This window comes from Tachysurus fulvidraco, chromosome 6 (genome assembly GCF_022655615.1).
Source record: "Tachysurus fulvidraco isolate hzauxx_2018 chromosome 6, HZAU_PFXX_2.0, whole genome shotgun sequence".
Lineage (NCBI taxonomy): Eukaryota > Metazoa > Chordata > Actinopteri > Siluriformes > Bagridae > Tachysurus > Tachysurus fulvidraco.
The window spans coordinates 26401947-26414363 of NC_062523.1; the positions used below are offsets into that span (position 1 = coordinate 26401947).

Consider the following 12417-nt stretch of genomic DNA (forward strand, 5'->3'; position numbering starts at 1 on the left):
CCCATGAACCCTCCAGCAACCTGGCGAGGGTATAGAGATGGTCCAGTGTTCCACGACCGGGACGAAACCCGCATTGTTCCTCCTGAATCCGAGGTTCGACTATCGGCCGAATTCTCCTCTCCAGTACCCTGGCATAGACTTTTCCAGGGAGGCTTATAGATGGAACACCCCCTTCTTAAACAGAGGGACCACCACCCCAGTCTGCCAGTCCAGAGGCACTGTCCCCAACCTCCATGCGATGTTGCAGAGGCGTGTCAACCAAGACAGCCCCACAACATCCAGAGACTTGAGGTACTCAGGGAAGATCTCATCTACCCCTGGTGCCTTGCCACTGAGGAGCTTCTCAACTACCTCAGTGACCTCAGCTTGGGGAATCGACGAGTCCACAACTGAGCCCCCGCCCTCTGCTTCCTCAGTGGAAGACATGTCGGTGGGGTTGAGGAGAATTTATTTATATTATTTATTTATAATATTTATTTTTATATTTATAATTATACTTTATATTTAAGTACTAAAGTATATACTGTGTATATATACTGTATATAATGTGTAGTGCATTGTAATATGTCTAGTAGTACACTGTGTGTACTGACTATGTATGAGCACCAGAGGTGGCAAAAGTACACACATCCTTTACTCAAGTAGAAGTACAGATACTCATTTTTTAAAAGACTCCAGTAAAAGTAGAAGTAGTGACTACACTCTTTTACTCAAGTTAAAGTAAAGAAGTATGGGCTCTGACATGTACTTAAGTAAAAAGTCGCCGATACTACTACCTGTTTAGTGTCATGCTGGTAACTGGACGCCATGTTTTATATATATATACATGTGTGTGTGTGTGTGTGTGTGTGTGTGTGTGTGTGTGTGTGTGTGTGTGTGTGTATGAATTTAAATATATATATAATTTTGGAGTGTGCTGATGGATATTTGTGTTCATCAGCCACAAGATTGTTACGAAAGGCAGGCACTGATGTAGGTGATGTAGGGTGGAGTCAGCGTTCACATTCATCCCAAAGGTGTTCAGTAGGGATGACATCAGAAAACAACCACATATAGCAGGAAAGGTTAGGTGACCCAATACTTTTGGAAATATAATGTATACCAAGTGTATCACCAAGGCCATATCCCAAACTGTAGGGGGATTCCAGCTCTGTCCTTGAAACCAACTCAAAATTATTGTGATGTTTTACAAATGACAAAATTAATGTTAATTAAATTAAGCACTTCTTGTTTTTTGGGTTGACACCATTTTAACGTCATTTTTATTGTTTATTTATGAAAGTAAAAATGATCCTTATAGATTTAAAAAAAAACCCTAAAAAAGGGTTAGAACCGCCCCTGGTTGACACAATTCGCAACGCATTCGCCAGGAATCCTTTTTGACGCTGATTATTTCAAACATCTCCCTCATATATGGCCATGTGTGTTCAGGAATGTCCTCGTTGTTAGTTATTTTAACATCGGTGACTCCGTCTGAATTAACATTAGCCATTCCTTATGTAGGCATGCTGCTCATTGTTAGCTCCGCTATCCTTAGTCTATGTCTGATAGCCAGTAAATAATACAGCACACCAGTCACATGGGGAAAAAGCCGCACAATGATAGGAATAATACTAAAAGTAACGAGTCCGTTTTGAAAATGTAAGAAGTAAAAAGTACAGATATTTGTGTAAAGATGTAATGAGTAAAAGTAAAAAGTTGTCCGAAAAATAAATAGTGGAGTAAAGTACTGATACCAGAAAAATGTACTTAAGTACAGTAACGAAGTATTTTTACTCCGTTGCTTCCCACCTCTGATGAGCACATTGCATCTTTTCCACATAAACGCATTTCACCTGGTACTAAGCATTTTGCACATTTTTCACCTGTATGTAAATTGTTCTAATTTCTGTTTCTTAACTACTGTATGTAGAATTTCACTCACCATGGCACATGTGCTGTGGTGATGTGACAATAAATGTGACTTCACTTATTTTAGCATGCTTATCTTTTGTTTTTCTGTATTCATACAATTCCCTACTCATATTTATAATTAAGCTTTTTTTTGGGTAAATGTAAGCAAACATGACTTAAGGCAAAGCTAAAAGATCACAAAACGTTTGACTGATTCCAAGAATACATCACTGCCTTTCCCAAACAACCAATTAAATTTGACACCTTTTCTGTCTACAGGGTAAATCTAAATGTGCAGAACGCTCATAAAGCCTTTGCTGCCACCTTGTGTTGATCAAGTGAATAAACGCGCGCGCGCACACACACACACACACACACACACACACACACACACACAGACACACACACAGACACACACACACACACACACACATTTCAGCTCATCTCATCACATCTCATTACATTTAAAAAAGTGATGAAACAAGTTAGTCACTCACCCTGGGATTGTTAAATCAGAGGTTAATTTTGTTTATTTACAAATATACTGTACTACAGTACACTCAGAAACTCAGAAACAATGTTTATGACATCATGGTTTTAGGGGAAAAATGCTAAAAATTAGTACATTCTTTTTTTTAATTGAAATAGTTAAGTGGGGATTTGAATGAAGGTTATGGTACTAATCTGTAGTCTTCCAGTAAAATGCACCAAATGCTCCTTTAATTAGAATTTAAATGTAAATTTCCCAAATACTGTATGCAATGTATATGTAATTCAAAGCACCCAATCAAAGAAAATAAAACTTTAAGCATGTCAGGGTCACAATCCACAAACCCCATTTCCCTGGACAGATGTGAATAATAAACAAAATAGTGTTCAGATAATGACAAACACAAAGCAAATGATGTCTAAATGACACTTTTATTTATTACAGTTTTGAAAAAGAAAATAATGTAATTAGTTTATTTGTGATTTTCCTTTGCTCATTCAGAAACAATATTAAAATGTTGGAATGATCTGAGGATCTATAATGTTTAAATATACTCTATAATATTTAAATATACTCATTAAGTATTAACATCATGCATTCCATTTTAAGTGATCTATTTATGCATATGTTAGTATTTGCTGAATGATTATAGTAGTTATTTTGTTTTAAAGTCTATAAAATATGTGGTTGCTTATAGTAAATACCCGTCACATGTGTAATAAACAAAATTCATATTCAATATATGATCTAGGGCATGGATTTGGGATATCCAGTGAACAATATCCAGTGAACAATATCCAGTGAACAATATCCAGGGAATAATATCCAGGGAACAATATCCAGTGAACAATATCCAGGGAACAATATCCAGGGAACAATTGTCCCTAGCAATCATTTCGAGCAAACAATTAATTTATATTTACATAAAACCAGTATTTTTTTTACTTATTACTTACTTTATTTAACATTTATTTAATCCAAGAATAATTTAAATGAGCTTAAACATTTTTTACAAGTGCGTTTTGTAAAATAGAGAAATTTGTGGTACACAAAAATAGTTCTAGTTCACTGCAATGAGTCCCACCTCCGTATATGCCTCACTTCTATAATAGGATTGGCTTTGTCTTTTTGTGTTCTGCTCTCTAACCAATGTCACTTTATGACTGGCTTTGCATTTTTTTCACTAAGGGCTAATGTGGGCTGCAGCTATATTCTGTTGTATAAAGCGCCAAATCTCTGTGTAAAGACCGACGTGAATGATTGATTATACAGGCTCTGAAAGTCCAGCTAGCCATGTTTCACGCTAGAAACACTTTTGGATCTAGTACAGAAGTGGCTAAAATCATTAGAGGAATGTCAGTTGAATTGAGAGGCCTGAATTGAGAGAAGTATTAGTGCTCCCAGAAGACTAAAGACATGGTTCAGAACAACAATGACACAAGTGAGACTGAACAGTATTGCTGTGTGCCAATGTTATCAGGATAAACTTGACAAAATTGATGTGAAACAAATATGCCAGCAGTTTATTTCTGGTAATGACAGACGTAGACATGTATTTGACTTGTTCAAATAGCAAGTAACAGTACAGTACACATTAAGCTGTGTTTTTATGATGTGGCTAGTGGTTACATATATGATTTTTTTTTTTGTTTGTTTGTTTCATTAAACTAAAAAAAAAATTAATTCCTTTTGTTCTGTGATATAATGTGTTATTTTCTTTCTGCTGGTTCAGATTTTTATTTGAACTGCCAGAATTTTGACCTGTGTAACCTTAATAAATAAGATTACGACACCAAAAGTACTATTTTAAATATTAACAAAAACAAAAACTATATTGTTTAAGTTAGTTAAACACCAATAATTATATTTGTGCTTTTGTAACAATGCGGCTCTGCAGACCAATTTTATTTATGTCCCCACCAATGTCAAAAATGCATGTCCTTGTATTTGATATTCTGGGTTATCCTTCGATGTTCAGCTGACGAAAATAGTTAACATTCTAAATAGTACAATAATTTAAACTTAATGTTTGCATAATCCTCACCCAAGATTAAGAATTTGTTATGTTTCAGAGAAGGGTGTGAGTAATTGATTCATTTAAAATGTTTTTTCAACTTCAAGGAATGCAAATAGCCAGCATTATTCTGCAGTCTTTAAAAAGTGCATTTAAAGATTTAAATCATTTTGTCAGATGTTACTATACTTGGTTTAGTATACCAATACTAAAGTATACCTATACTATACCAATATTAAAGTATAATTGCACGCTTTGTCATAAGTGTTATTAACAATTATATTAAGTTTATGGAAAGAGTCAACATTTGCAGTGTTGACCCTTCTTTTTCAAGACATCTGCAATTCTCCCTGGCTATTCCAATTCTACCCATTCATGCATAATCAATGCTTGGAGTTTGTCAGAATTTGTGCCTTTTGTAACATGCTCTATTATGCTGGAAATGGTATTGTTTGTCACCAAACTGTTCTTGGATAGTTGGGAGAAATTGCTCTGATTACAATAAGTACCATCCTTTAATCATGACTGTGTTCTTATGCAAAATTGTAAGTAAGCCCACTCCCTTGTCAGACACGCAACCCCAGGACACCCCAAATGATCGTAAAGGAGATTCATCAGAGATGACTTTACTCAGTCCTCACCTGTCCAATCCCTGTTCATTTTGCAGAATAATCAATCTATCCCTGATATTTTTCCTGGAGAGAATTGGCGGCTTCTTTGCTGTTCTTCTTAGATGCACTCATACCTGATACCATTACTGAGCAAGCTCTGCACTGGCTGATGAGCATGTCACAGTTTCGCAAAAGTAATGCTCGCCGCCTCCTGAAGTGTCTTGCGATGCGTCTTCGCCGTTTGCAGTGCATTAAAATGATATTTTCAAGCCGCATCCACGCTTCATTCTGAAAATTAAGACTTTTCATAGAGTACTGTATACAAGCGATGTAGTAGATTACAACCACGAACATAATTGCAGCGCACAGTCGTCTCTCCATGGTGTACTGTATGCTGTATTTTCCTCTTTTTGTTTACTTCCGGAGTTTCGTTGAAATTTCCCGCACGTTTATTCTGACCAATCGAGAAGCAGTTTAGGAAATACGCTCAAAGACATGTGGCCAATGAGTGATGTGGATGTTATCACATGACAGCATTTTGGTTCGTTTCAACTGGTGCGGAACCGAACGATCAGTGTGGTGTGAAAACTGAACCAAAACTGTTAAAAAGCTGTTAAAAAGCTACAATGTATCATCATTTGCAAGGCAGGATTCTGTCTAAACTGCTACTCATCCTGACCTATCACTCTCACACCCACTATGAACACATCGTCATAAAGCTCTTTTAGTTTCAGACACAGCAATGATGCAACAAAAAGTAGTACAGGAGAGCCTTCCTAGCCAATGCTATGACTCCCTCACCCTGTGTTAGTTGTGCAATAACAACATTTTCCCCTCACACTCCAACTTATTGTTCTTCTTCTTATATATTCTTAATTTACTTAATTTGTTGGTAAAATGTAATCTTTAATCTTGCTTTAGTTTATTATTTATGACTCTGATCTCTGGGCATAGTTTCTTGACATTTCTGTTGTTTACTGCTGCAACAGAATCCTTTTACTATTCTTAAAAACTAAATAGTTATTATTTTTAGTGTATTTTTAGGCTATAAACAACTATTACATTACATTAAAATTAAAACATTACATTACATTAAAAATGTTTTCTTTTGCTGTCACAGAAAAAAATAAAATTATTTAAATAAACCTAATTCTGGTTTCTAAATCTTGCAATAAATTACTGAGTACTGTTGAATTTTGTCATTACCTTTCAATTTACTGCACTTATACTTGAAATTTTACTTTTAATACTACTATGACTAATGTTATCACTTAACTTGCATCCTCTGTTGTAGGAAAAAGTTGGTAATGATGAATCATTTTGAAAGCTACTGTTTGCTTGATAGGATGGCACACGCTGTAGTTTATTTGTGCCTGGTACCTGTGTATCTACCACCTTGTGGTTTACATCATTTCTTACATCCCATGATGCAACACATAGCATCCCACCTCCACAAATACTGAAAATAGCTGATGAGAAAGAGATGTACACAGACAATCCGATTTCATATTTCATCCCAGCGGTAGTAAAGATATTGTATGCATTGCTGATGACATCACAGGTTGTCCAAGATGTAGTGATAAGGCAAAAAATGCCAGCCAGGATGAAGCATAAACCTCCAAACACAGCGATGGAGCCCTTGGCATGTGACTGGTGGGCACAGCGAGTACATTTCATGCCCACAGCTGAAAATATGGCAGCCAGAATAGAAATGATACATGAAAGCACCATTAAAATCCGTGCAGCCAGCAGACCTTTGGGCAGAGAAAGCGTTGATCGGTGGAATTCACACTGATAAATTCCAGCTGTGTGGCTAACACACTCCATCCATAGACCTTTCATATAGTATAAAGCGGTGATAAAATTAGTGCTAAAATAAGCTGTTAGGCGCCATTGAGGAAGCACGGTTGATGTCAGAGAGCTAACCAGGCCCAGGAGGCCCAGGAAGAAGCCTAGGAGCTGTTGTGTCATAGTGTTCATCATTGCTGTGTAATGTATGGTGACGTTAAATCGAAAGTCCTCCTTAATAATGTTAAAATTATTCTTCAATTGTTCTTCTGTGTGTCTATGTGACTCAAGTGTTTATTTCCTCTGGTGAGTAGGTACAGCAAAACCTGAGAAGCAGAGAAAAATATTAAATGTATAGAATAATGTTCATTTTATTCTTCAATATTTTCAAATAAAATGTACATAATGTAGAGTCCAACAGCAAATAATCTTCTCAAAAACTAAGATCTGGGTATATACTGTAAGAGCTAAGAGCTGAAGCATCCCATTCTGTGGCTATAAATGTACCATGCTTATAAAATGTGATCATTGTAGACATTTTGATTTATTTTTGTTGCAGCTCACCTTCCTGAATTGGTGAGAGTTTTGTGATAAAAAGTGAGCTAATTAATGGGATAAAAAATTGTTTAAATATGTTTGGATATTTGACAATACAAGTGAATGTGCTAAAATATTATATGATTATTCAACTTACTTATTTGATAGATTCATTTATGTATCGTAGCTCTAGACAAATCAACTAACTTTAGGGATGTGGTAGCTCATTGGTTAAGGTATTGACCTATTGATTGGAAGTTCATGAGTTTGAATCCCAGGTCCACCAAGCTGCCTTTGACAAAGCCCTTAACCTCCAATTGCTCATTTGTATAAATTGAAATTAAATGTAAGTCACTCTGGATAAGGGTGTATGCTGAAAATGTTTCTATTTATTTACACATCAGCTTGGTCATATGATTATTTTGATAATAATCAATTTATATTCAATTATAACTGATAACAATACATTTGTGATTGTTACATCAATTCATTTAAATCTATTAAATGTCAAAGAATCACATTTAAAAAAACATCAATGAATCACATTTGAGCTCGGCAAGCTTTCTAATGCATGAATTCAGTATGCAAGAAAAGCACCAGTCTGCTCAATAACCTTCTTAAATAAAAATGCCATAATAAAACTCATTTTAGCTCACAAAACAATCTACACAAGCATGGCATATGCACTAACTGTTTATCATTCATGACTACACAGACTATACAATAGTGCAATAGTCCTCCATTAATATGGTCTTTAGTGGGAAGTTCATGTGTCACTGCAAGCAATTTCTAATGTGCCCATAAAGACTAAGACTAGTTAAAGGTAAGATAATCGGATTAAATAAAGTTTGGTTAAAATATTAAATACCAAAATAAACAAATATTAGACAGCTATTTTTCCATATCTTGAGTCTCTCCGGAAGTCCTGATTTAATTATGAAACGCTCCATACACTCATCACAGTTACAAAGAGAACAAACAACCCACTGTGCAAAAATGGCCATTCTGCAAGGCTTGTAGAACATGCAGATTATAATAGCTCAGTTTCATTTAACAAATATTGAATACTAAAACTAAGGATGATGACATTCATCTAGACAAAAAAATAAATGGTTGCATGCATTATCAATGTTAATAAATTGGAAATGTGCTTGTTTATAACAGCCTAGTCCAACTAATATAACATATACAATAAAAACAATTACATACAATGATTAACATAATAATACAGGTTAGTAATACTAGAATAATGGTAGTTTATGTTCTTACCAGTAACAGCAAACAGAGGATATAGATATAGAATGTGTCCACCTCTCACTGAATGTAACATCACCTGCTCCTTTTTGCACTGTTGTGCGTAAACAAATAGACTATTGTGCATTTGTTTGTTTCATTCCTTCCACAGCTAGGCGGAAGAGCCACGCAAAGATTGCTATCTGAAAAAATCGCTCTGCCTAGATTAACAAAGCCCATTTATTTCTAATGCTGCCCACTGAGCAATGCTGTACATGCTGAACAATGCTGTATATCTTTCACTGATGTGATTGATGTGTACTGGGTTTTACTAAAACCTCTGTCCTTATACTCAGTACTCCTGTTATGAATAACACATTCTGTTGTAATGACCATATTCCATTTTTAAAAATAAACAGTGTAGATGGCTAATTTAACATAAAATGTTATTTAACAATTAAAATAGCAGCTTGAATCTCCACTGAGGATGTCCCAACAGACAGTAAACATACAAAATGTCATTAGTTGAAGTTCAGAAGAAAAAAAATGGCAAGAACCAAGACTTAGTAAAAAGGTTTAATTTTATATTAAATAATCTGAATTCTAAACTGAAAAGTCTATAATGCTATGTTTCATATTAACGGTATCAATAAGGTATAGTCTAAATGCATTACTGTTTGGTAAAGGAACAGTAAGAGTCAGTAAGTACAGAGTCCATAATTATACCACATCACAGCTGAAGTCTCCAAACTGAATGTTAACATTGGTAGCACAGATCTGAATATTTACTACTATGTAAAATTATAGCATTATATAACACAATCTTTCTAATATGTTATTGTTAATATAATGGCTCACTGACAGGGACTTTTTTGAATGGTTGATGGTCCACATTATCTAATACTAATAATAAACATTAAAACAAGGATTGGTGTATAGCAAAGAAATTCCTGGCATAAAGTTATTTATATGGAAAACATGACTGAAATATCTGAATTGTACAGAGTGTTTGGCAGTATGCTGTCTGTGGATTTTGCATCTTTGTAGCTGGCTGCAAGGACAGTTCCTGCTTGTGCTTGGATTCTTGCTTATCCTGCATTGCTCTGTTTTTCTTGTATTGTATTATTGGCCTATGTGACTTTGCATTCTGCCTATATATTTTCCATAAATAAGCCTACAGCCTGGGGAAATAAGAATGGGCCTATAAGTTGAAAGATAATGGAAAATTTAGATAACAAGGTACAGCCAGCAGTATGGACAAACTTGGAAACTTGTCTACTGGACAAACTTTGATCCCTGGTACCAGCTGGTTGTTTGCTATCTTTGTCAACTGAATCCAGTCTTCATGAGTTTGGCTGATAATTTCTTCTTAGAACTTCAACTTAGAATTATTGTTTAAACTTATAGTCAGATTGCAGGAGGAAATTTATCAAGAGTAACTACTCCTTTTACTTTTTTAAGCGATCTGAGTACCGGTACTTCCGGTACTGAATCTCAAAGTGGCCTTTTTTCCCATAGACTCCCATTATAAATTTGGAGGTTTATACCTTGGTAAGCTTTCGAATTATCTACACCAAACTCGGCCAGCTCCTTTAGGGTGATACTCTGAACAAAGGTTTAAATTGGTGTACCGACTGGCCTTTTGGTTGTCCCGCAGCCCCACCCCAATATACGCAAAATCAAAAAACCTTTTACAACGTGGTCATATCATAACATATCAAAACACTCAGAACAATGAGGGGAACTTCCTCACAGGTATTCTGATGACGTCACGTGACGTCACGTGAAAAATAAAAATTAGCACAACATGTACTTGTGACATATCAAAACACTCAAAACAATGATGAGACCTTCCTCAAGAGTATTCGGATGACATCACATGCTTGTCTCCACTTACCTCCAAATGTTTTGGCACCAAGCTTTCTGTCTACTTGCTTCCAAAAGTAACACTGACCCTTATGTCCACTCGCCTCTAAAAAGCACCGGCCTTTGCTAATTTGCATCGTCAAAACCAACATCAAAGTTTGTCGTGACGAACTTAACAAATCTAGGTCTGAATTATTGCTGATATTATTGTATTTTGTAACTATTTAAATATTTTATTATCTGTATTTTATGTACAGCACTTTGTGTTCATTTTTCATTTTTTATAGTGCTTTGTAAATAAAGTAATATTCCTATTATTATTCTTATTATTCTTATTATTATTAGGCCAGAAAAATACCAAAGAAACAAACAAAACAGTTCCTTAAAGTTTGGGCTTCTGAACATTAGCTCTCTTGCACCCATGCATCTCAGAAAAAGCCTTACTACACACTGCCTGACTAAATCTTGACTTAAACCAAATAATTACATTGGTCTAAATGAGTCTACCCCATCAGGATATATTTGTAAGCATGAGCCTCCTCACAATGGTCGTGAAGGTGGTGTTGCCACTACCTTTAGCGAATCCCTTAATGTTACTCAGAGACCACATTATAGATTTAATTCCTTTGAACACACTCTTGGACATACACACAAAAAAATGTCTCGTGAGGAGAACTCTATGCAGTTAACACACGGAAGGCTGCTGGACCAGACAACATTCCTGGCAGTGTGCTCAGTGTGCAGAACCCCTAGCGGTTGTCTTCACTGACATCTCCAACATTTCCCTAAGCTGTGTTGTTGTTCCTACGTGCCTCAAGACAACCACCATTGTCCCCGTCCCAAAGAAATCTAAAGTGTACTGCCTCAATGACTATCATCTCATCGCATTCACATCCATCCTTATTAAGTGCTTTGAGAAGCTCATCATGAGGCACATCAAAACCTAGTTACCATCCTCACTGGACCCCCTACAGTTCGTGTATCATCCAAACCACTCCACGGACGATGCCATTGCCACAGCCCTTCATTTAGCCCTCACCCACCTGGAAAATAAAGACACTTATGTAAACCTCTCACATTTTTGTAAATATTTTATTATTATAGGCTTTCGTGTCAGACATGTGCAATTATTAGGTTAACACTGACATGGTATGTTAGCTCTACCCCTTGCTTGTGCTCCCATGTGCATCAACACTATTGGGAGGGCTTTGACCCATGACAAGCCTTTGGCAATTTGTTTTTTAGTGTGCCATTTCTACTGCTCCACCACTAGCTGGATGATAGGCACAGTGTTGTTTTAGGTTGAACCCCATGTATTCACTGACTTTTTTTTGGAGCCTGATTTACTAATGGGGTGCCATAACCCATTGTGGAATAATTCAGTAAAAAGTGCTTTTGCTACCGCACTGACATCTTGCTTTGATGTAGGGAAAGCTTCTACCCATTTAGCAAACATATCTACAATGACCTGACAGTACTTCACTAGGTGTTAGCTCAATAAAGTCTGTAAGTGTTCTAAAAGCAGTTGTGACACTTTGTGTGGTACCAAAGAGTTAATTTGCTATATCCTAAGATGTCATGATGGTCTTTTCTGCGGCAGCTACTGCACTCAGACTCATGGGCAGGCCTGCTGCCACTGGATCTAATTTAGATGAAAAATATGCTGCTGGTCTGTTTGCTCCCAAGATCTTGGAGCAAAACTGATGTCATGCACCCCCTTTTTGTCCACAGTTTGTGTAAATGATCTTATTGGGTCAAGGATGCCTATAGTGGGTGTTGTCTGTAATGTCTGTTTCAGTCGTTCAAATGCAGCATTTGCATTCTCAGTCCACGTCACCTTTCTGTGCTTGTAAACCTTGTCTGTGAGCAATATCACTTAGCGGTGCCTCTAAAACAGCAAAATCAGGTATGAACAACCTACAGTATGAACTCAAAAAGACATCAACTGTTTTTTGTAACCGGTTTTGTAAGTTTATTACCTTCTG

General features: G+C 36.2%; 1 protein-coding gene across 1 annotated transcript; it reads right to left on the reverse strand.

The window, feature by feature from the left end:
* Positions 1–5476: 5476 nt before the first annotated feature.
* Positions 5477–8704, reverse strand: LOC113647327 (claudin-14-like). Its single transcript, XM_027154017.2, has 2 exons — positions 8603–8704; positions 5477–7122 (listed from the first exon to the last, which is right to left on the reverse strand). The coding sequence occupies exon 2, from the start codon at positions 6989–6991 to the stop codon at positions 6218–6220; it is 774 nt and encodes a 257-aa protein (XP_027009818.1). The 5' UTR covers positions 6992–7122; positions 8603–8704; the 3' UTR covers positions 5477–6217.
* Between the last annotated feature and the right edge of the window lie 3713 nt (positions 8705–12417).

What these genes read in the sequence shown, in the direction of transcription:
- LOC113647327 (XM_027154017.2), bottom strand. Translation starts at nt 6,991, where the DNA reads ATGATGAACACTATGACACAACAGCTCCTAGGCTTCTTCCTGGGCCTC.